Source organism: Stegostoma tigrinum, chromosome 4, assembly GCF_030684315.1.
Source record: "Stegostoma tigrinum isolate sSteTig4 chromosome 4, sSteTig4.hap1, whole genome shotgun sequence".
NCBI classification, from domain to species: domain Eukaryota; kingdom Metazoa; phylum Chordata; class Chondrichthyes; order Orectolobiformes; family Stegostomatidae; genus Stegostoma; species Stegostoma tigrinum.
The window spans coordinates 56909646-56935425 of NC_081357.1; the positions used below are offsets into that span (position 1 = coordinate 56909646).

Below are 25780 nucleotides of genomic sequence, written 5' to 3' on the forward strand. Positions count from 1 at the left end.
TTTTAAAAATTAAGTAATTTTGACCTCTAGTCAAAGCTGTGTCAAAAGGTCACCGAGATTTTCTGGCCATAAGCAAGGTCTAGCAACTCATCAATTAAGTCAAGATTGAGAGATATTAATGTGTGATCAACTTGGTGTTGTGGGACAATACCAGGAGTGCAGGCTTGAAAAGATCATTTTATTCACATAGGTGTTAAAAATCTAGCCACTTTATTACTTCCTTCTAAAGGGTAACCAGTGTTGAGAAACAAACCCTGGCCAAAACTCTTTGATCACATAATTAATTTAAAGAAAAGATTGGAATGTATTTACAATGTCAATACATGTAGGAGTCAGAACAAATTTCCTGACATGTTATCAGTTTTTACCTTTGAACATTGGACCTCAGATGAATCCAGTGCACCTCGGCAAGATTAGTTTTAAAGATCTGCAGTTCGGTATCTAGAAATTAACATATATAACAATAGTTTCACCACTTATCCAATTCTTAACAATATTAGCTATAGAATGATTCCACATTCTTAAGGGCAACTAGTGAGTAATTTCAGTGAGTGAAGTTGTTTTACTTTCAAGGGTCGAAGAGGTTGTTGCCATTCTTGTGTTTTGAGGATACGTAACTGTGTTTACTGCATTGACTCCTGACAGGATCTTAGAGCATCAGTACAAAAAATTTGCAACTTTGTTGGAAGACAGCTGGATGATGAAAAACTGGACAGCATGTTAGAACACTGCGGGTTTGATATTATGAAAAAGAATCCAATGGCCAACTATGAAGGAATTCCCAAAAAATCTGAAGAAGGAGCATTCCTTCGGAAAGGTATCTAACTAGATTTGTAGAATTATAGAATCATACAGTACATCAGAGGCCCTCAGCCCATCGAGTCTGCACCATTAAGAAACATCTCTAAATCTACACTAGTCCTACTAGGGTACTCAGCTTCATAGAATCCCTACAGTGTGGAAACAGGTCATTTGGCCCAACAAATCCACACCAAAACTCTGAAGGGCATCCCAACCAGACCCATCTCATTATCTGAAGGCTGTACATTTTCCATGACTAATGCACCTAATCTATACATCCCTGAATACAATGGACAACTTTAGCATTGCCAATTCATCCAACTTGCACATTTTTTGACTGTAGGAGGAAAGCAGAGCACCTGCCAGAAACCATGCAGACACAGGGAGAACATGCAAACCCCAGACAGGCAGTCACCTGAGGGTGGAATCAAACCCAGGCTTCTGGCAGCAGTGCTAACCACTGAGCCAATATGCCGCCCGTAAGCTAGTCCCACTCCTCTGTCTTTTCCCCACATCTCTGTAAATATCTTCTTATCCGACCATCACCCAATTTCCTTTTGAAAGGCACAGTTGTATCTGCCTCCACCACACCCTCAAGCAATATATTCAAGATCTCAACCAGTTGCTTAGTTTAAAAAACAGCATCCTCTCTTGCCAGAGATAGTAGGAACTGCAGATGCTGGAGAATCTGAGATAACAAAGTGTGGGGCTAGATGAACACAGCAGGCCAAGCAACATCTTAGGAGCACAAAAGCTGACATTTCAGGCCTAGACTCTTTTTCTGATGAAGACCCTTTTTCTGCCAAACACACCTTTATTTGAATCTCCTCTCAACTTTCTTTTCACTAAAGAGTCACAGCTTTGATAATCTATCCATGTACTCTACCTGAAGTCAGTCCCCAGAACTGTTCTTTCCTGCATTCTCCTAATCTCTTCGCGTCTTTCCCGAAGTGTAACGCTGAGAATTGAGCAGTTATCCCATTGAGATTGAATCAGTGTTTTATAAACATTTACCATAACTGTTTTGCTTTTGTATTGTAAATTCATGCTCCTGGTGCTGCACTTTCCATTTTTGGAACACGTCAGGAATTTAGACTTGGAGGTCAGTGTGTTCAAGTGAGAAAACAGACAATGATCAGTAAGCCATATGGGAGCATGCAGCCCTTGGAAGCCAAGCCTCTGAGTATTCCTGTCGTACAAATTTTTGTGATTCAAGTATGAATACAGCTACCCAATGGAGTTGTGTTTCTGGGCGAGCATTAGTATTGCATCTATCTGTGTGTTTAAGTTGATATAGTCCTCAAGGGAAAAAAAAGTATTTGTCGGTCTCTCATTCTTGCACTGTCTCTCTGTTTTAGAGAGACAGCTTGAGGGGCACTTCTTATGAACCATGATTGACCAGAAATTTCTCCCTTCTTACTGCTTCCACAGGGTGTCATAGAAAGATTAGCTGATTATCCACCTGTCCATTTCATTGCTCCTGCAAACTCCGGTGGGGCCAACAGGCACAATGCTACAAGTTACATTGTCCCAAGATTGTGTCTCGAAACATCGCTTTCTCTATTAGAAATTGAGACTTTTTCGAGAAAAAGGAAAAAAAAGTCATAGGAAGTTAGGGGAAGTTAATTTCATTCACCTTAATTTATCCATACAGAAAGTCACTCGGGGTTCCCCAGTGTGACACTCAATTATTTCCCAAAATGTCCCAGGATTTTTGCTATCGATTGGAAGCTTAGTCAGTGCATTGGTCATTCTTGGAGTGAAAGAAACATCTTGATTTTGTGTCAAAATTTGTTTCTAGTTTGAATCAGTTTTCCTGTATACATGGCTGATCTTAAATTACTTAAAGATTGTGTTTTTACATCACATGTATGGTGTATTCCTCAATGAGGTGGGGGTCAATTTAACTTGTGTATGCAAGTTGGGAAGCCGGAGCCAGTGGATCCACTCTGCAGCCCAGTTCATTTTTTCAGTAGTAGTGAATAGACAGAAAATGCAGCAGCATTTAAAAAGGGTGACTTACTTAACTTTGGTAACAACAGTAAAAATTGCCCCCATTTCTTGGATGTCTCCTTTCAAGGCTGAAAATCTGATAGTAATAGTAGAATCGAGGGTTATGGGGATAAGGCAGGAACAGGATACTGATTGAGGACGATCAGCCATGATCATAATGAATGGTGGTACTGGCTCGAAGGGCCGAATGGTCCACTCCTGCCCTATTGTCTATTGTCTATTATCTTTAATTCCCCTGAATAACTCAGATTGCTAACACTACAAGTCATGCTTTACGTTACTTTTGAAGCTTGAATGTCTCACGTCTGCATTGGGAACTAAAATTGGACATAATTTTCAAATAGATGGGATCAGAATGGACCTTGAATGGTTATGACTATTTTTTGGTGTATTCAACCATCTAGTATATATAGTTTGAGATTCCGTTGGTTACATTAGTTTCTGCTTTACATTTGTCATTTGTACAATTTAAGGTGTTAAAACTCCTTGTATCATCCATACCATTTCAACATGACAGTATTCTGCATTAAATTTTTCCAACATAAATCTGAAGATTTTTACATATTTTTCTGACTCATTGTTATTTCTAAGCTGTATTTATTCGTATTCTTACTATTTGTCTGCATTGAGTTAATGAATTCAGGTCAATTGATTGAAATTTTTTAGCATCACTCATTGAAACAGCAAGTCCTGGGAGAGACATCATTTAGCATTTGCACCCTTCCTAAGCATAACTGTTTTCTTAACTTTAGTTGTTTGTCTACTGCCAAGATTTACTGGATTCTCCATATTTCTTCACCCAAAACATACTTTGTTGATAACATTTATAAAAATATGTTAATCAATGGTACAAAGTTGCAGTGGCTGAATGAAGCTTTGATACATCCCTCGACATGTGGTCCTGGCCCTTAGAATGTATCAGTTGCAGCATTTGGTCATCAAATCCAAAGACTAGGAGTGCCGCAGCTTTTACTTTAATAGTCTTTTGTAGAAGACCCTTTCCTAAATGCCTTTTGAGTGTCCTTGCCATTAACCTAAACAAGCAAATATGGGAAGGGCTTGTTAGCTTGGGGGTATGATTCTCACTTAGAGTGTTCTGCAGTGTTGATATGTGAGAGGTCACGAGTTCAACTCGCGGACTAGTCCTGGTATCTTATTGGGGCAGCACGGTGGCTCAGTGGTTAGCGCCAGGGACCCGGGTTCGATTCCGCCCTCGGCAACTGTCTGTGTGAAGTTTGCACAATCTCCCTGTGTGTGAGTGGGTTTCCTCCGGGTGGTCCAGTTTCCTCCCAAAGTCCAAAAATGTACAGGAGGTGGCTTGGCCATGCTAAATTGCCCCGTAGTGTTCAGGGATGTGTAGATGAGGTAGGTGATAGGTGGATGGGTCTGGGTGGAATGCTGTGAGGGCTGGTATGAACTTGTTGGGCTGAAGAATCTGTTTCCACACTGTAGGGATTCCATGGTACTTCTTACATAGGTAAGGACCTAATGCCCATCCTTCACTACCATACCATTATTGAAACAATTAGTATGAGTACAGTAGGAATTAGAGCTGTTCTCTTTGGGTTTCTTCAGTGGCCATTGCAACCAACCAACCAACCAAAACTAAGTTTTCTTTTAAGACTTCAGAAATAATACTTGGAAAGCCAACTTCTGTCAATTACCATCCCAAGTTGCCCATGTCCTGCTCTACCTTTTCTTATTTGCTTATTGCAAAGTGATCCTGTCTATGAAATTGCATTTTTTTTCTTTACAGGTACAATTGGAGACTGGAAAAATCACTTCACTGTGGCTCAATCTGAAATGTTTGATAGAATTTTCAAAGAAAAAATGAAGGATGTGCCTCTAGCGTTTATCTGGGACAATGAATAAATAAAATGCAACAATTAGCAGCATGTGATGTTCCAAAAACAAATAAAAGAAAATACGAAAAAGAGAATGTATGTCTAAACAGGTTATTTGTGGAGAATTACACTAAGAAGGGTAAATTTATACATTTTGAGTATAATTCAATGCATGAAAGTTTTCAGGTGCAAGCGAGCATTAACCATTTGATTACTACTCATCATTCAAATGCAGTGGTTTAGTAAAAATTGATAATCTGAACTTTGTGTTTTATGTTTGGAGAATACAGTTCTAATTTCAGCACTGAAAGTGAGGAGACAGATACTCAAGATTTTCAATTATATTCAAGTATTGTGCAAGACAGAGAACAGCTATATATTATTTGCTAAAAAACATTAGTGTATTGTCACGTATTTCTCAAAGTTCAGACTTGGGAAAACCTGTGGATTTCTGGAGCATGCATGTTCTTGATTTTTTTGTAGTCTAACAAGTTTGGATGCATTAGTTTCTGTTAGAAGTTCTTTCAGATAGTTGATTGTTTTATTTTTCCATGGAAAAGATGTACAAATGTAGATATTCAGCTGTAAAATTTAAAAATTGATCACTATGAAATGCTAAGTACATTTACATAGAATTACATTTACAGCACTGGAACAGGCTATTCAGCCCAATTCTGGAAAATGCTGGTGTTCATGTTCCATTCAAGTCTACTCACAGCTATTAGCATGCATACCATAAAAATAATGGCACTCTGATAGAAATTGATTGCTCCAACTTCTCTCACGAAGCATGATCATGGCCTTAAGAAATGCTATAGGGAATTTCTGCTGCTGCTGCTGCAGAGCTTCCTTACTCCTCGATGGTCCCAGAGGCTCAGCATCTATACCCTGCTCCCTTGGACAGAAACTGTCTGCTGCTGCCCTCAAAGATTCCAACCATTTCACAGTCTATTACTGTCCCTGTTGTTTCAAGTGAAACAGTCATTTAAAAATTCTTACCTTAGTGTCATCTTTTAACTTTGCAGCCATGAACTGATAAAGTGGTTAATTGATTAAGCTTCTGGTAAATAGTAACTTCTTCGATGCTGATTAGAGGAAGACTCTGGATGTGAGTTTGCTTGCTGAGCTGGAAGGTTAGTTTTCAGGCGTTTCGTCACCATTCTAGGTAACATCATCAGTGAGCCTCTGACGAAGCACTGGTGTTATGTCCCGCTTTCTATTTATTTGGTTAGGTTTCTTTGGGTTGGTGATGTCATTTCCTGTTCTTTTTCTCAGGGGCTGGTAGTTTGGCTCCAAGTCAATGTGTTTGTTGATGGAATTCCGGTTGGAAGTGTGATAGTGGGTCATGTCGTTTTGAGGCTAGTTGATGTTCATGTATCCTGGTGGCTAGCTTCCTGCCAGTTTGTCCAATGTAGTGTTTGTCACAGTTCTTGCAACGACATGACCCACTATCACTCGTATCCTTACATACAGATAAGGAAGAACACCACTTTGATTGGGACAACACATCCATCCTAGGACAAGCCAAACAGAGACATGCACGAGAACTCCTAGAAGCATGGCATTCCAACCGGAATTCCATCAACAAACACATTGACTTGGAGCCAATCTACCATCCCCTGAGAAAAAGAACAGGAAATGACATCACCAACCCAAGGAAACCTAACCAGATAAATAGAGAGCGGGACATAACACCAGCACTTCGTCGGAGGCTCACTGATGATGTTACCTAGAATGGTGACGAAATGCCTGAAAACTAACCTTCCAGCTCAGCGAGCAAACTCACATCCAGAACCTCAACCTGAGCTACAAATCTTCTCAAAACTCGCTAGAGGAAGACTCGCTGATGGTCATGAATAGGAGGTGATTAGGCATTATTTGTTGAAAATAAACATTCCCCTGGTTCATATATAGTGCAAATGTTATCTGTCACTGGTCAACCCAGGCTGGATGAATTGAAGAAGTCCCGGTTCAGCTGTAGGTTGGCACAAACTGTTTCAATAACAGAGTTAATTATGAATGCTGCTGAATCATATAGAATCATTACAGCAAGGGCAGTAATGAAATGATGGTGGCATTATGGTAGTTGATGAATTTGATGATTTTTGTCCTGAGAACACTGTTCCTGAGGATCCCCTGTTGCAATGTCCTGGACTCGCGGTAATTTCTGACAGGTTTCTAAGTGGAGCAGCCTGAGCTCCTTTGTCAGGTGTGACTCCAGTGATTGGATGATTTTCCCCTGTAGCCCCCACACACTTACTTTTTACCTGGGCACAATTTTATTCATAATAAGATTGCTTAAAGAATTATATTGGGAATTTATTTTGTTTGGGATTGGAGAGGAGTCAAAACAGCCAAGGTACTATCACAAATGTTGCGATTTGGTATGATTTCTGATATTTTGGCCTGCGTTTATAAATAAACACAATAAAACTCATTATGATTTCATGTAAATAATTGTTTGCTATCTTCTGAGGAAAGTGTTCCATGAGTTTTTTTTTGTGGCTGACGTCTTTGGGCATTTTCCTGTTCTGAAAATTGAATGGAAATTTGTAATTAATTTGTAATGAATTGCTTGAATTTGTACTATTTTATATCATGTTTAAACTAAATAGATGACATTTTCTAATGTTAACATCAGGTCTTTTTCTCCGTGATTAACTTCTATAATTTTTCAATAATTGGTTATTTCAGATAGTGAATTGAATAATATATACTGATGTGAAGAAATAAATGTTATTAACCCTTTAAAATTTTGTTGTTTTAAATTAATAACATTTTTAAGACAGTGTGCACCCACTCTTCTTGTTTTGTTATTTTCTTCTCCCTTCTCAAATTATTCCATTCTGATGTCTCAATGTATTAGTCCCTGCCAACACAGTCAATGCAATCTGCCTTAGTAGTAGCAGGTTTTCCCCGTATACTTCACTTCTAAATTTGTGTCAGCTGCAAAGTCATTTGTGACTTTAAATGAAGTAAACTGGCTTGGCAGCAGGGAAACTAAAAGTTGCATTAAATACTTACCATGTGCACAAGGCGCACCATACTTTAAAATCTCCAAACCAAGCTACGGAGAAATTGACATTGACAATAAAAGAATGGGCAATATATTCATATACTTCAACTCCGAAACCGAGGATGTCCCCAAGCTCTCCAATGTCAGTCACCTAATGCTGGGATAGGAAAACAAGATCTAGAAAATTGCTCCTTGTGGAAGGTAGTGTATGATCGTGTTAAGTATTGTCCCGAATATTCTGTAAAAAGAGGTGGTGGACGGAGAGTGGAGGGTTTGCAACAGTTCCAGTGAAGTTGTGAATGTTAGCCAATGGTGTTGAGGGATGCAGGACAAAGACCCATGGAAGTATATTTACATCACCCTTATCTCATTGAATGATGGACTAAATGACCAGTTTGTATTCCTAGGAAGACATGGACCAACTTTGGAGAGATGTAGAACTCTTGCTTACTTATCTATTTACTTACAGTGCAGTGACTGGTAAATTCACTAAAGGTTTGTGGACTCAGTTTGAAAGGGACAAAGAAAATGCTGGAGAAACTCTAGAACTGGTAGCATCTGTGGAGACAGAAAAGAAAGAGTTTAAAGTTTTGAATCTGAAATAACCCTTTGTTCTGACTTCAAATTTATTTCAGACATGTTTCAGAATTCCAGCGTCTGCAACATTTTACTTTTATCTCAGTTTGAAAGGGATCAGCTTGCAGAGCTACCCCAGAGCTAAATTCTCCAGATAAGCTATTCAGTCATCAGAAAATTCTGGAATATGTTGCGTTTCGATGGTTTAGGTACCAGATAAATAAGTCTGCCTCAAAATCTATTCCTTTCAAATGGTGTCATGAGATCTTTTCCACCCAGGATGGAAATTCAATGAAGTCTTTTTTAGAATTCAGCAATGTAGCACTCCCACTACTATACTGAAGTTAAGGGTACGTAGAGTGCATTGTGGCTCTTGAATTCCTGGTCCTCTGGTTAAGATCAAGACACACCCTAGCAACACTGCCTGATCTAAATATTTAACACTCTCCATCCACATTGTAATACCCTAAAGTCAGAGGATCCAATTGAAAGTTGACAGTAGATTTGTAATGGCTAGATTAACAATAGTTTCAGACTGCTGCTGTGAATGGATTTCAGTCAAACTTTCAGGAACATTATGCCATAGAGCTAGACCAGCAGGTAGAAAATCTACAAGTTGTAACTTAGCAATGCAGTAGCTTGGTAAACTCACATGGAATATGTCATTGCTGCTTATAACCCCTATCTACTTTAACAAACATCCAACGTTAACAGCACAATCACTTGTGTTGACCCATAACCATCTATCGTTAGCCCAATTGTATTTATAACCTACAGAATTCCCATCAGTTTCAACTTTGGTTATTATATGCACAATGCTGATATCCACCCTCTCTCGATTATTTCAGCTTTGTTAAATTAGCAATTTTCTCATACACTTCTACATATAAAGATAGTGAGATTGATGTAGTTAGACCAAATCCCATAATTTGCAGTACTATTACAGTCAGTGCAAGGTATAGAACATTAAACGAGGTGTGTCTGTTCCCATTATCATTTGATATTGTTAAGAGAAGTAAGTTTTCATCTGATCAACCAAGAACTATGACATTTCATCACTCTTAATACTATTAATAAAGGTCAACACAAGTCTTTTGTTTGCCAGACATAGGAAATGCAGAAGTGGATGAGAAGAAATTCCCTCCAATTAAGTATTGTGAGGATTAAAGCCTTTGCTTTTTCTCCCCATTCCAAACTCTGTTCCCTAATTATTGGTTCCAGTTGTTTGAGACTTGTTTGTAAACTTGGGCCTGAATTTTCATTCCTACAGAAGGAGTACAAAGTCAGGACTTTTCCCCAGCCTTGCAAACCTGACCCAGAAGAAAGTGCTTTGGAATTTCCAATTTTTGCTCTGGGGTAGTACAGGCTATCAAGTTTTCCAGGCATTGGAATGGATGCACCCAGCTGAGGCTGCCAGGAACAGAGGCAGGCTGAGGGAGATCTGCCTTGGTGCTCAGACACTGTTTTAAAGTTTGTAAAGAAAACCATAAGACGGCACTCCAGTCTTATTATAACCCTTCACTTAACTGACACACTCCTCATGACCCATCCATGTCACTTCATTCCTTTACCCAGCTCCATTGTCTATCATATCTTCAATTCTGACTTTAGCAACTGTGCCCAACTCCATTGATCCTCTCACTCTGGCAACCTATGCCCTCAGTCCAACCGATGGCTCTTTATAGGCCTCAATGCAAACAGCACCAATTTATGTCCCCTACAAAACAGCCCTAGTTCTCATTTCTAACATTACCAACTCACCCAGTATCTCCCATGGGCAGATTAGAGGACCTGTTTTGAAATGAGACAAAATGAAGTTCTTAAATGGTGATCTTGGCCTTCAGTTGGTATTTGATTTGCCAGAAGTTCTCAACAGATGGGATTTCTTGTGTCCCTGATCCAGGGAAAGATCTATTGCAGCACAACAGTGTCTGATTGGCACTTAACGCCATAGGATTTCATATAACGAGGCGACTTGAGGCCTTCGCTGGGTGTTTCAGCTAGCAGGTAGGACCCTACTTCATTTATATTAAATTCTGTCCTGAGTCATGCACGTGTTAAATTTCTTTAAAGCAAAAAGCCAGCAGAAACATCTTCAACATTTCCTCATTGATCCCTTTAGATTCTGCTTAGCTATTCTTAGCTGAGCCAACTGCTGCTAATAGAATAAGGAAAATGACTGCAGACACCTAACATTTGTTCTTGGGATGTTCGAACTGCCCCTTTTGTACCTGCTTCTGCAATTGCAGCATGAAATTGATTGTGGGTCTTCTCCTTGAATCATTGTGGTTTTCTTGTTAGTCAGAGCATACAGGATATTGAAAGAACATTGATGTATGTCAAAATTAGGATTGTGAGTGACTTTTAAGAGAAACTAGAAGGTGATGTCAGAGCTGTTTATGCTGTAGATTTTGAAAGGCTTCTTGTAGCAGCTAGATAAGTTCTGCAGTCAAATCTTATGTCTTATTCTGTTCATGCAGCATTTCTCATCCAGATCTTGGAGAAACCTTTGTGGCCTAAAGGCTCAATTGAGGTGATTTTAAACTAACTGATAAAACTGGAAACCTATAGTTTCTTTGCAACATCAGTTTAAGAATCTGCCGCCTAGTTCACTGCATTAAATTCAATGGAGAGGAAAGTCAGGTAGCTTTCTGTGTTACCAGTTTGTTATCATTTGGAATTGTCCCCTTGGTTTAGGTAAATCTGCATTCGCCGAAGAAACCTCCCCATTCTTGTATCTCCTTTTCTATTTCCTACGTCTGGCAAACAAAAGACTTGTGTTGACCTTTATTAATAGTGTTAAGAGTGATGAAATGTCATAGTTCTTGGTTGATCAGATGAAAACGTACTTCTCTTAACAATATCAAATGATAATGGGAACAGACACACCTCGTTTAATGTTCTATTCCTAGCACTGACTGTAATAGTACTGCAAATTATGGGATTTGGTCTAACTACAGCAATCTCACTATCTTTATTCAATAAAGGGATGTGGGCATTGCTGGCTAGGCAGCACTTATTGCTCATTCCTAATTAAAAGACCTAAAAATAAATGGATATGGGAGCTAATCAGAAATTAGTGCCACTTTAAATTTCAAGATAGAAAAAGCTGTTGTAACATGTTTTGAATACTATGATGCTGTAAATAGCAAGCAGATTTGGCACAATTAATAAACACAATGTTAATCCTGCCCAGTCAAGAGGAATGCATTTGAGGCAGGCTGTCAATGTTAAATTTTCCAGAAATTCTAAGTTCGAGTCACACCTGCCCAAGTCTGAACAGGTTGATACTTTAAGAAAAAGTTTTTTTTTGTCTTCTGTGTCTTTAGCATTTACATTTCTCTTCAATCTCTATAAAACTAAAAGATCCCTATGATGTTTTCAGGATTTTGGTAGTAAACTGCTGTTATTTCTTGACAAATGATAAGTTCAGCAGTATGGACTATAACCTGCCTGCAATGTTTTCTGCCCTTTGTTATTTTTTGTCATCAGTATCCTTGTCGCTGCTCCCTAATGGTTCAACATCTAGGTCTGTTGAGCCAAGATCCTTACTCACAACTGTCCTTTCACAGTTACTTATTACCTGGGCTACCATGACCTTTCCCTTTCACCTGTCCTGTAACTCCCAGCTTTTAGGTAAGGCTGTGGTCATGCGCTACAAGCAGTTGGGAACTATTTAGTATTTAAATATTTGTGTTAGATGGCAAAAGCAAGCCTATCATGACCACAACCTGACCACAAACAAACCTTGGGTTCCCTAAATTCAAAGTTTCTCTAATTCCCAGCCTCCAAAGTAGCCTATGGCCACACAGAATCCTGTAGTGACAGAAAGCTAACCTATGCATTGGCGTGTTTTAAAGCATAAAAATATGTAAACCTGGAGCATTATTTTCAATTAAATTGCACAATTAGAAGATAAACTCAGAATATTAAGAAGTTGTTTACCTCTCCCTCAATGTATGGAGTAATCCTAATTTGAAGAACGAAGAAGTAAGATGGACCAACTGGTCTCCAGCATTGGTATTATCTTATGATGTTATGAGGTGACAATTAGCAATCTTATTGTTGGATGCAATGTGGAGTTTCAGTCTTGGATCTGTATCAAACAGAGCTTTGACAATTTGCATGATCTCAATCAGCCTATATAAATTGCAGGAGAAACCTGAGTCAGAGGTTGAAATTGTTTTCCCAGTGGTTAATTGAATTAAAATCATCTTCCTCTCATAGATGCAGAAAACATGCATCTATGATTTTAGATGCATGCGTGTCTATGGGGTGAAGGAAAAGCAGGTGGGAATGGGAGATTTAGAGCTTTTGCACAACAATCATAAGAATGCCTCTGGAATGTAACTGATGTGAATTTTGAATTGAAATCATACTGTTAATCCCACCGTCCTCTTTGAATTCCACCTAGAAAAATGTGTGCTGCTACTTGGAGAATTTTGAACATGTCACAGAAAAAGGGGCTCAACATGGCTGAAACTAGCCACAAATTTCTCTTTTGCCTACCCAGATGGGATTTCGTGGCCCCTGACTCCCCTGCTCAAAGCTGGATTTCCCCAGGCCCTTGCCCACATCCCACTCCAAATCAACTCCTGCTCCTCACCCATCTCTGCCCTCACCCATTTGCAGCTAAATCCAACACGATCATCTTCAGACCCACCACTTACTTGAAACGGCTCCCCTTTCTCATGGTTTTGCAACTGCAATCTCCTCCTTACCTAACTCCCTTCCGTTGACCAGTCAACCAATTCCAACTGGATATGGGCAGGTCATTAAAGTAAATATGGACGATAATGGCATATGGTACTCCTGGCCTGCCGTTGACATTAACAATTCCTATGTCCTTACCTAGCCAGATTAAGGCCCAACTCTCTCCACCTAATCTGGAAGTACAAGCAATTGACTTTTGAATTTGAGTTTGCCACATGTACTGAGATACAGTGAAAAGTGTTGTTTTGCATGCTATACAGGCAGATCATACCATATGAAGTGCATCAGACCTTCTTTGTTAGGAAAAAATGGAAAACGATGTTAATTCCTGTGCAATGACTGGCACTAAATGCACTGTCAGTCAAAAGGCTTTTGATAAGAAGTGATGCTGGATTAAAATATCTTTGTGGGAATAATGGTGGGCTATTAATTTCTCCGGCAATCTTGGGTGATTGAACTTTGAAAGACATTATGATTCATCTTATCAGCTTTATTATCACTACAGACTTTCAACACTCATTTTTGAACTCGATATAAATGACTAATCTTTGTTTTCACATTTGGTTAAATTTCTTTAGTACAAGGTACTAAATGGTACTAAATCACAGTCCAGCAGATGCTTACTCATAATTTAAACAATCTACTCAAGAAATGATTGAAACCTATTTATATTTAAACCTTTGTGCAGACTAATTCCAACTGTGTATCTGTTTTATCTGGAGTCTTGACAGCATGGCCTATAAAATATTACAAATGTAGTCATATTGAATACAATGCACAACAAAATTTTATTAACAATCTTACAATAAAACAAATCTGGGAACAAACACTTGATATCTATCCCATGAGTGGTTGACCAGATAAATCACCAGCAATGAAGTCACATCTGTGTTGTTGGCAGTATCCCACAGCTTGTCATCACACATTCTGATAAAAAAAACATAGCTGAGCTAAGTAGTTAACATGAGATGGCAAAAGTGAATTGAAAATATCAGTTAGTAGCAATCTCATCTTTAAGTCATGGGGTTGTGGGTTTGATTCTCAATCTACAACCTTGAAAATCTCCAAGAGTCCCACGACAACATTGGCAGGAAACCAGTGAAGCAGCCAGAACCACGTTTATATCACAGTATGCCAGAAAGAAGCAACAAGATACATTTATGTAGAGTCTTTCATAACCTCAGCATTTCATAGGCTTTGAAGTACTTTTAAAGTCTAATTACCACTAAAGTGTAGGGAATACATCACCAATTTGCATCCAGGGCACAGAAGCGTCAAACAAATAATAACCAGATAATCTATTTTAGTAATTTGAGTGATAAAATACTAGCTAGGAGGGCAGGATGGCTTCTTCATTTTTTGTTTCTTTAAAATGGGATTTTTACAATTATCTTACAGGACTGGAGGCTTCTCTGTTAACATCAAATCTGTAAGGGTCTTGTGGTGCAGCAATAGTATTCCTACTTCTAGATCAGACGGCCCAGATTCAAGTCCCATCTGCTTCAAAAGATGTTTAATAGCACTGAATAGGATGAGTAGAAAAAAAATTAAAATGACAAGTAGCAGCACCCTAAATGCCAGTTTTACATGATACTTTCAGCCTGGAGTTTGTAGTCAAGGCTCCATGTTGCAATTTGAAACTATAGGCATCTGATCAAGAGGCCGTACAAATGCAAAATACTGCAGATGTTGAAAAAGTGAAAAATTCCAGAAAATGCTTGTAATAATTTTGAGTAATGTTATCAGTGTGTAATGTTAAGCCTGATAATCACAATCTAGGTGCTTGACCTGGGTGATGCACCCATGTCTGGGCTTGCATTAGAGCATACCTTGTGGGAGGTGCAGTCACACTTCCTGAAACCAGAATTCCAGTTGATCTCAGGAGTGCAAGTGAAATTCATGTGGGAGTTCGGGCTGGAATTATGTCCAGTGGTAATATTAATGCAATCCCTTTACAAATAGCCCAAAGCCAGTCACAAGTCATCCTGGCCCAGGACACTTTGCCTAAAATTTGCAATCAGGGTGTAGTTGATTATGCATAGGCATGAACGTTATCTAGAAGCTGCAGATATTTTCCTAGACTGTGGAAATTATTTGAATTGTAAGGCAATCAGGGTGTAGTTGATTATGCATAGGCATGAACGTTATCTAGAAGCTGCAGATATTTTCCTAGACTATGCAAATTATTTGAATTGTAAGGCACGGTAAAATTCAGCAATGTCAGGACAAAAACTACATGTGGGCTCAAGTCTACACCAAGAAATGGTGACCATCAAACATTTCAAGCCCAGAATATTAGCAAACAATCTGTGCTTTTGCTTCACTACAGCGCCAATGATGTGCTATGTAATTTTTGCGGCTAATATCCAGTTGAAAAATTAAATCAAGACATCATTTTCTTTCCATTTGCATTCATGGAATGACAGCATAATGTCTAACTTACGTATCACAATTTCTGCATTATTCTCAGACTGGCTGCCCAGGGTCTACATTGACATCCATAATAGAAGCAAGCAGTCAACAAACTGCAATTCCTGTCACCTGTTTCATGATCCTTTGGGTGTGCCAGAAATTTATCTCAGATTAGTTCAGTGCTGATTTTGAGTGGGCAAAGAATGCAGAAGGGAGTACATTTTGTTCCAAATTCCTTTCTGAAAAATAAAAGTAGATGTAGCGTTATAAGCATTGTCAATTTTTTCTCACATGACACAGATCTAGTAGTTCAAGAGAACTGAACCGAGTAGCTGATTTAGCGCAATAGAGTCCCTATAGTGTGGAAGGAGGCCACTTGGCTCATCAAGCCCATAGCAACCCTCTAAAGCACATCCAACCCAGACCCAGATGTCCAGTGTATTCCATAACCCCACATTTATCATGGCTACTGCACCGACATAACACATTCCTGAACTTTAGGGACAATCTTAGCATGGCCAGTGCAGCTAATCTGCACATCTTGACTGGGGGAGGAAACCAGAGCACTTGGAGGAACCCAACGCAGACACGGGGTATGAGCAAACTCTCCACAGACAGTCACCCAATTGTGGAATCAAATTCAGATCCCTGGCACTGCAAGGGCACATTGCTATCCAGTGAGCTACCAGACCAACTATATTCCAATATGTGTTTTCCAACCACCTTATGGGGCAACTTTCTATGAAATTGGGTTAGTTGCGATTTGTTTTGCCAAACCTTGACAAGTTTGACATAAAACCTTTGGTTTAAAGAAAAGTAAGGTAAGATTTAATAGAGCTACCCAAATTATAAGAACTGCAGATTAAGTAAATCAAGTAAATAAAGTAAAGTTTCTCCTATTGCAACAGGACACAGCTTTTAGGTAATTTTCAAAGAACCGTTGGGGAGGCAAGAGAATTATTTTATGCTTCAAGGTGGAATGGCATGGAATACATTACCTGAAATTGTGGTTGAAGCAGATTCAATAGTGACTTCCACAAGAGAGTTGGATAATTATGTGACAATGAAAATTTATGAGGGTAAAAACAGATGGGGGTACAGGACAAAGGATTGCTCTTTTAAGCTGCTAGCACTAGCACAGTGGGAAGCATGGCTTACTTCTGTGCTGTATGCTTATTTAAAAATACAATTTTTAAAAATGAAACTGAAAATACCTGTAAAAATCTTTTAAAAGTATGCTCAAATTTAAGCTTTGAACATAATTAAGGGAAAAATTGATTTTGTCCAGAATGCATTATAGAATGTACTTTGAAAACAGTGTTGCAAATCCTAGGTCATCCTGAAAGCATCTGAGATAGTGCTTGAGAAATTTCATACAAACTGAAAATCTGCAACATTTTATGAAAATATTAGGCTGACAGTTTCTGATTTTAAAATATTTTTATTTCATATTTAGTTTATAAAGACCAACTCTTTCAATTTTTTTCAACAGTATATTGTTTCTAAACTGCTTGAAAAATGGGTGCAATTCGCAATAGCATAAAATACATTTTCATGTTTTTATTGGTAACTAAGAATAATTTTGAAGAGTCAGTGTAGTTTGCAAAAATAGAGAGAACAATTATCAATTTTTATAATATATTTGCAATACACATGACCCACCTGACGGTCTAAAATTTACCTTGAACTCAAGCCAGTAATGCCAATTATGTTGAAATTGTTAATCTAAAATAATGCTAGAATTAAACAACCCCAGAAACTTCTTGCCTGAGGGAGTCTGTTCTGCTGCAACTGTAAAAGTATAGCTAACCCCTTTCAGTCATTGCCTTTTAAAATAAGCAGGGGGTGGGAAATTTATAGGGATGGGTCAGGAACTTTAGTGGCTGAGGCCTTGTGAATGAAAGATTACAACTTCATTTGAAGACAAAGTCAGGCAGGTTGAAAGCTGGCTGATTGGCAGGTTGGTTGACGTGTGGTTTGGGCAGCACTGAATGATCATGGTTCCTGAGCCCTCAGTGTAGTTGAGTTCTCCGTATGGAGCAGTGCTGCGAGTCTCAGTGGAAAGAGAGCTCTGCATCACCACCAACAGAATTTGGATAGGTATCTGAGGTAAATAAATCAGGCAGGCTGACAGGCATAAAGCAGAGGAGTGAAACCGGAAGGACTGCTTTATGGTGGGCAGGCAGTGACTCAATGGGCTGAATGGCCTCTGGCCTTATGACTCTGTGGCTCAATAACAGCCGTATCTCAGTCCCTAACAAAGGCATTGCAGGAGAATAATGCAAGGAGGAAGAGCAGTAAAAAAATGCCCACATTCTGATTGGAATCTCTACAAAGACAGAGTTTACATCCAACTCATTTTGGAAAATATTTTTTCCATTCAAGGCTAGGAAAAGTGGTCAATGTGCAGTTGTGCAGCTCTGGTCGCCCCATTACAGGAAGGATGTGGATGCATTGGAAAAGGTGCAGAGGAGATTTACCAGGATGTTGCCTGGTCTGGAGCGCAGGCCCTATGAAGAAAGGCTGAGGGACTTGGGACTGATCTCATTGGAGAGAAGGCGGCTAAGAGGGGATTTAATAGAGACATACAAGATGATCAGAGGATTAGATAGGGTGGACAGTGAGAGTCTTTTTCCGAGGATGATGACATCAGCTTGTACAAGGGGGCATAGTTACAAATTGAGGGGTGATAGATTTAAGACAGATGTCAGAGGCAGGTTCTTTACTCAGAGAGTGGTAAGGGTGTGGAACGTCCTGCCTGCCAATGTAGTTAACTCAGCCACATTAGGGGCATTTAAACAGTCCTTGGATAAGCATATGGATAACGATGGGATAGTGTGGGGGGAGGGGTTTAGATTAGTTCACAAGTCGGCGCAACGTTGAGGGCCGAAGGGCCTGTTCTGCGCTGTATTGTTCGATGTTCTATGTTCTATCTGGCATTCGCACTCAACAGTCTAAGGGAGGTCCCGAATCTTCTTGACCCACAAACAATCCCGGAAAGATACTTAGTTGTTGGTACAGCCATTCCTGTCTTTCCACGGTTATAAAAGTGGAAGTTATGTTGAAACAAATGTACTTTTGAGTGATGCACCACTTCCTGAGACCTGGTGCTTCACCCGATTCCAACCCAGCTCCTTTAGACCTACAAGTAATAGGTGGGTGTTCAATTTATTAATTTTTAATCTTCCTACTCTGCATGCTCAAAATTATTCCCAATGTCTCTGACATAGCATCTAACTCATCCCAAATATTATGAGCACCCTATAATTGTTGCTATGAGCATTTTATGGTACATTAAGACGAACTGAGAAGAGTATCTTGTTTGCAGAAACGCGAGATTGGTTTTACTTTGCCTGTATCTGATTGGTACGTTAGAAGTTTCTGTTGGGCATTTAGCCTTTAGTGAGCAGTCCACACAGTTCAGTTTTGGTTTGAGGCGATGGATTTCTTGATGGTGTTGATGCTGTTTCTGTCTTAGGGTGCGGAGAAATAAAGTGAGACATCACTGAAGCAGATTATCAAATGCCACTCAAAGTTTTCAAACCCAACAGGTTTTGCTTAGGCTTCAGCGAAGGTTACTGTCTTTGAAGGCTGCACTTCCCTTTGGTATCAATATGGCAATACATCAGCATCTGGTTGAGGGTTTTCAGGTCACTGTTAGCAGCTATGTGGCAATTCTTTTATCAAAGAAAGTCAGCACTGCCCTTTCTTGCATTGGATCATTCTGGGCAGATTCGGGAAACTGATGCTCTCTTTACTTGAGCTGCATGGTTTATTTCCTGCTCAGTGGTATCAGAGCCGAGAGAGACAAATATACTTTTTCACTGAAATAACAAGGTGTAGAGCTGGATGAACACAGCAGGCCAAGCAGCATCAGAGGAGCAGGAAAGCTGACGTTGTGGGCCTCGACCCTTGTTATCTCAGATTCTCCAGCATCGGCAGTTCCTACTGTCTTTATACTTTTTTACTGTTTGGCAGCTAGGGTTCAAGCATGAACAAGGAGCTATTGTTAGAAAGCACCTATTTCCCAAAGTCCTTTATGGCAAATCCTTCAATGTCATGAACAGGAACGACTCCCAAACTGTGAACCAAGATGGGATTTCTTATGCAAGCAGTAGCTCCAACTACTTTCTTTGACATGACCCTAGTTTGCGTGATTCAGACAATTTGTCTTAAATTGTGACTTCTGCCTTTTTAAAGCAGGATAGCTCACACTCCTCTGGCCAATCAGAGGGCTGCTAGATCTTCAATGGCTACTATTTCAATTGAGCCAAATGACCCTAAGCAGCACGGAGAGTTCAATTAAGTGGGGTCAGAGGTCACTGGAGGCAATCAGATTCAATTTTGAGGGCAGATGGTTTCTGCTCACAGATAAACCAGGGAACCCTCTGTTGGTCACAAGATACCAATCCAAAAGAAAGCTGCCATGTCTTGCTGGATTCTCTCCCACACCACTCGTAAGGAGGCAAAATTCTTAGATAGGGATACACCAACCATTGCTAACCAAGGAAGTTAAGGCAAGTACAGGGTGCATGGTGTCTCGGTGGTTAGCACTGCTGCCTCACAGCGCCAGGGACCCAGGTTTGACTCCAACCTCGAACGACTAACTGTGCGGAGTTTGCACGTTCTCCCCGTGTCTGCGTGGGTTTCTTCCGGGTGCTCAGGTTTCCTCCCACACTCCAAAGATGTGCAGGCTAGGTGAATTGGCCATGCTAAATTGCTTGTAGTATTCAGGGGTGTGTAGATTATAAGGGGATGGGTCTGGGTGGGATGCTCCAAGGGGCAGTGTGGACTTGTTGAGCTGAAGGCCCTGTTTCTACACTGTAGGAAACCTAATTTTTTAAAAAAATCTCTTCTTACTGGTCCATCAGTTTGCACTGACCTGCCTATTTTCTGATCCACCAGGCAACAAAATCAATTGAATTTTCAAAGATTCCAGACCTGAACATTGATCTCATACATTTTGGTCATTGCGAAGCAGAGCAGATTCAGCAAGCTACGTTAGGGGACGACCAGCTTTAACCATTCAAAAATATTATCTGCAGCAGATGGACTGAAAAAAATACAACAATTCCCCAAGCTGGTATATCCTTTCTGGTCAAACAAAAACAAAGATCTGCAGATGCTGGAAATCAGAAACAAGATCAGAAATTGCAGGTCTGGCAGCAACTCTGGAGAGAATGTAGAGTTAATGCTTCCGGCCCAGTGACCCTTCTTCAGAATTGATGCTGCCATACCTGTCTAGTTTTTCCAACAATTTCTGATTTTGTTACATTCTTTCTGGTCATTCAGAGATGAACTAGAAATCTCTAAAATTTATTTCCAAAGGCATCATACCATAATTCTGCAAGTTCTATGTTGAGACATGCTTGACCATATACATATAGGTCACATGAGTGCATACAAAATCAAGAGAATGGCATGTGAATCCATACGTTGGCCCAGCATTAATAAAGACATTACTTAATCAATCAAGTTGTATGAAACTTGGCTGTTGTCTGTGACAACTTCTTCCATCATATCCTTACTTCCTCATATTATCAGATTAAGGACCATAGCTTCTACTCTAGGAAGATCACGAGCTCATGTTGTCTGTGTTAATGCTCTCCCTGCACAGTAAAAGTGTCAATGCATACATTGTCATCCGATCCTCCAGACGATGTCCAAAATGTAAAGACTGTTGCTTTCATTCAAATTCACATGGCATAATCCACCATACAAATTAAGAGCAGATGTATTTCACTCAGCCCTTGGCCTTGTTCCATCATTTGACAAAATCCTGGAACTCCCATGCTAACAACACTGTGAATTGCAGCTATTCACACAGGCAGTTTGGCACTGTCATCCCCAGTGCAATTAGAAAAGGACAATAAATGCTGACCTAGTCAATGATATCAAATCTCATGAACAAATCATTTTAAAAGAAATCAACTCTCAACCCTCTAAATGTCAAGGGATACACGCCCCAATCTGTCCAACTGCCCCACATAGCACAAGTATTTATCTGACACTTCAATCGATTCTCCCTTTGCAACCATCATCCTAACAGTCACAAACCTTATCACCTTCAAACTTCTCCGTGCCAACTTGTTCTATTGTGAATTTTTTTTTACTATAATTGTTTCACAACTCTCCAGCAGCTATCATTATAGCATTTACTTTGCTCTTCCAGAGGAAAAAACACCTGGAAGCAAAGTGATTTATCTTTCACGTTTGCTTCAGTCAACAAAAGTAATCAGTAAGTTCCTGTTACAAGTAATAACTAGTGAGGTGATCACCCCTTCTACCCTCCGCATAACATTTGTGTAATGTCTGCACGCATCTTATTTCACTCTCTTTTTACAACGTGTCAGTCACATTAAAATGCTTTTGCTGACAAGTACTGAAGGGAGCAACGAATTAAAAGATGAAGAGGGTGGGACAGGTTCAAGTGAAGCACAAACACTAACCTTAAGTAGTGAGGCCAAATGACAGCCTGCTGGTTAGGAGCCTTTGCTTTGTTTCAATTCATTCATGGAGTTTGGGTGTCACTTGCTCGTGGCAGTGTTTATTGACCATTCTTAATTTCCCAGAAGGCAGTTAAGAGTCAATCACATTGCTGTGGGTCTGGCGTCACATGGTTGCCAGACTAGGTAAGGGCATCAGCTTTACTTTCTAATGGAAAATTAGTGAACCAGACAAATTTTACAACACTTGACAATGATTACACGGCCAACATTAGGCAAGCTCTCAATTCCAGATTTTACTGAGTTTGAATTTCATCATCTGACAATGGGGAATTTGAATCCAAATCTCAAACATTGCCCTGGGGTTTTGAATTTTTAGTCCTGTGGCATTACCACTACATCATCTTGATGACAGGTGTAAAACTGACAACTCCTGATGTCTGAGGGAAGAAAAGTAATAGCACAAAACCCATCACTTTCTACATCTGAGGTGTCATATCGACTGGGAGATTAATGAGCTTGCCGACATAGGCAAAGAGTATATCAGCTATTACCTAAATACAGTTATGTGAGGATGTCTGTGATATTTCAGATAGGTCTTCTGCTGAGCCCTAGAAAGGCCATGATGCATAAGAGTTTGAAACCATGGTAACCTTCAAACCACTGGCTGGTCATGAGGAATAACAGATTATGGCTCAAAATGCTGCCCTATGCCAGATATGTCAATAACCACTTCTCAGCCTAACCTCAGCCACCTCCCACATTACTTTTCAGTCCTACTGAAATATAACCTCTGAGGTTGGTATAACCTTATCTCAAGATAAAACCCGATTGGAGTATCCTCCTCCTGTTCATTCCAGATACACGCAGAGCTGTTTCTATCTCCTGGCCAGGTGCCCTCTCTCTGGTCTCATGTTGGGCATGTCCACTTGCTCCATGCTGACAATACTATCCCAGTTTGTCTCTCCCTTGGCACAATGCTTAGTTCTCAGGCATATGCTCCTTCCTGCTTCCTGGGTACCTGAGTCAGGAGGATTAAAAAGCTGTTCCCTGCCAAGTACAGTAGCCCAAAGTTCTGACTCACTGGAGTTAAACTAGACCCTTGCACCACATTATATTTTATGCCACTTTGATATTTCAGTGTTTTCAGAAGTGGTCGCTGGACCCATCCGAAAGGGTAGCTTACCTTTCCAATGAAGTCTGTAAACTTTAGACTTTTACCTACCACATCTATTGTGCACAATGTGTATTTCCCAAGCTTTCTTGCAACAATCTGATTAGATTAAAGGCAGCAGTAATTTTGTGTGGGTAATTGCCTCCATGAAATGGGCAAAAATAGAAACAATTCTGTTCCTCAATCTCACATTCCACAGCATCCTAGCCTCAAATGTGGTGAGGAGTGGGTTAATGATTGACACTTCACATTTTGAGCCTTTGGTATCATTTGACTAAAGCAGAATCTTCTTCATCTGCACGTAATTTCAGGCATTTAAATCTTAGAAGCCTTGCAGTGGTAGTCAGTTCAAAACACCTATTGCGACATTATTGGTTACTCTCGTCCTTCACTTTTTCCCCATATCATTAGAAAATCTTCCTGAAATGCGACTGCTAACATAAAAATCTTCCAGCTTATCAGTCACACTACGCAGATATTGAGCAATACCATAAGGTATGTTAAATACTTTCATTGTTCAACTTCTCAAACAGATTTAGCACTTTGAGGAGGTGAAATCAAAATTCATTCCCAGCCCACCAGACCAAACTTTTCCCTACTAGGAACACTAACAGCTGAATATTTTTAAAAAATGAAACAAATAGTTGATCGTTTCATAAGTGACAAGAAGTGTTAATGATTAAACATACAGTCAGTTGGCCACAAATCAGAAAGTGCCCTCTTTTGGTCAGGTTGGCTATACAATGTACGAGTTCATTTGGGAAGAGATAAGTTTTATTTATTTAAAAGACTATGCAAAGTTACTCAGTGTTCTGCGAATATTTTTGATTATCAACATTTTGGTGATTCTTTTCAAAATAAGCATCCCGCCAAATTGGGGCACAAGCATTATTACATTGCATCACAGAAAAGTGGAGCGATTGTAATGAGGTCAACCAGGTAGATCTCAGAATATGAATTCCCTGATAGGGGCTGATAATCTGGTTCAATCAGGGAGCCCTAGGTAACAGGTATGAACAGGAGTGTCAGAGGGTCTGTTCACTCCGAGAGCTGGCTTTGAGGAAGCCAGACCAGTAACAAGTGCTATTGCATATAAATGAAGGGTGACTTGATGATGAAATACCAACCTCTGGAATTATTTCAGTGGTGACGAGAGAAAAAGGTACAGTCCTAAACAAAGACACTCACAACAATCATCTTTGATTTGGGATATGCATTTCTGGCATCATGCTATTATTTAGAAACCTTTCCCTGATGTGGAAAGAATGTGTTTTTTTTTTCCGGGCAAGTGACATTGGGGCAGATGAAAAGCAAAAATTAATTCTCCTGATAGTTTGTGGATCTGCAGTTTTTTTCAGTTACTAGGAGCCTAATGTTTTCTGAGCTATCAGATACTAAAAACTTTCAAGCATTGATGGATTTAGTTAGGGAACTCTGACCCCAAGCCTCCTCTAATTGTGACATGCTATCAGTTTTACTTGGCAGATGAAGAATCAGGGGAACTCGTGTCAGGGTTTTTGATGGGGGTAAGATGATGGGCAGAGGTACCTGACATTGGTTTAACCCTGAATGAGATGTTGAGAGACCATTTGGTATGTGGGATTAATGATGTTACCATGCAAAATTGCCTCCTGGCTGATGCTCAACCAGATTTCAAACAGGCACCACAGCTGGGTTTGTCATTAGAAAAAGAAACAAGTGGAGCATATGAATTACAGGGTGTGCCTATGGAAGTGGACACGCTCGCCGCTGCGACTGAGCTTAGGGAACACCACTTGAGTTACGGCAATTACATAGCTTCACTCAGGGCATATCCTGAGCAGAGGAACTCTAGGTCAGCTCACGGCAAAACCTCAAAGCATAGCCAAGCAGTTAACATTTTCGTCAGGATCCAGGCTAGCAAGCCTTTGCTGTGGGTATGCGGTCTCAAGATATCAAAGGAGAATCACTAGGCCTGAATTAAGTAAGAGAATTCATTAGCTGATATCCAGGAAAGTGCACACCCTGGAAAGGGCACCTATATCTGGCTTGGAACAGTTAAATTTCTTAGCAACATCTAAACCAGAACCAGTCAAAGTATACATCTGGTTAAATTGTCACCTGGTTTTCATGAAGACTGGCATGGCTGTATTGCTGATTGCAGAACCAGTCTACATCTGCTAATATGGTATACTGTCTGCACCTCCCAGCCACGAACCATTTCAACTCCCCCTCCCATTCCTCAGACAACAAGCCCTCTGCACCTCAGCGGACACCAGATCATAGTAATAGAGCGTTGGAACGTTATCAGAAAAGGGGGATGGTCCGGAGTTCGCCGGAGCTGCCGTGCAGCGAGATGCACTAAAAAAGACTTAAGACGTAAAGCACAACAGAATACAAATGCAACAATAAGCAGCACGATACCCACAACAATCCCACTCTTGGCGAACCAAGCCCCCCATTCCCCCAAAATGCTATGCAACCAGTCAAAAAACTGATGGCTGGACCCTGCATTTTCCTTAAGCTCTTTCCTTAGATTCTTCAGCTTATCCATTGCTGGTAGTCCTGGAGGCATCAGTGTGTCCGAGAACCTCACTCACCAACTGCTCAAAGTCTTGTGAAGGAGTATCGGTTTCCAGCATGTCCTGTTTGTTCTCCACTGGCCCTTCCTCATCCTCACTTACCTCAGCTCTGGAGTCAGTCTGCGTCTGTGGGACAGCTTTGGTGCAATGATTAAGATGATACCATGTGGAATGTCCCTCCATTTGAACGACTGTGGGCGATGCCTTGGTTACTGTGAAGGGTC

At 40.1% G+C, this 25780-nt stretch overlaps 1 protein-coding gene and 1 long non-coding RNA gene across 5 annotated transcripts in view; one reads left to right on the plus strand and one right to left on the minus strand.

Annotated features, from left to right (window-relative positions):
* The window catches only part of LOC125452231 (amine sulfotransferase-like), a 102877-nt gene extending 97058 nt beyond the window's left edge, over positions 1-5819 (plus strand). For all 3 annotated transcript variants that reach the window (XM_048530401.2, XM_048530404.2, XM_048530403.2), the window contains 2 exons: positions 646-817; positions 4571-5819. In XM_048530401.2, coding sequence (XP_048386358.1) covers positions 646-817; positions 4571-4686 — 288 coding nt within the window. In that variant the 3' untranslated portion in view covers positions 4687-5819. The remainder of the gene's footprint in view (positions 1-645; positions 818-4570) is intronic.
* A 7931-nt stretch (positions 5820-13750) lies between these two features.
* LOC125452218 (uncharacterized) overlaps positions 13751-25780 on the minus strand; it is a 49623-nt gene continuing 37593 nt past the window's right edge. Inside the window, exons 2-3 of one of the 2 annotated variants that reach the window (XR_009445682.1) lie at positions 15505-15614; positions 13751-13890 (exon numbers count right to left, since the gene is read on the minus strand). This is a non-coding gene — a long non-coding RNA (uncharacterized LOC125452218). Of the gene's footprint in view, positions 13891-15406; positions 15615-25780 lie in introns of both variants that reach the window. The other variant, XR_007247495.2, reaches the window with a different exon arrangement.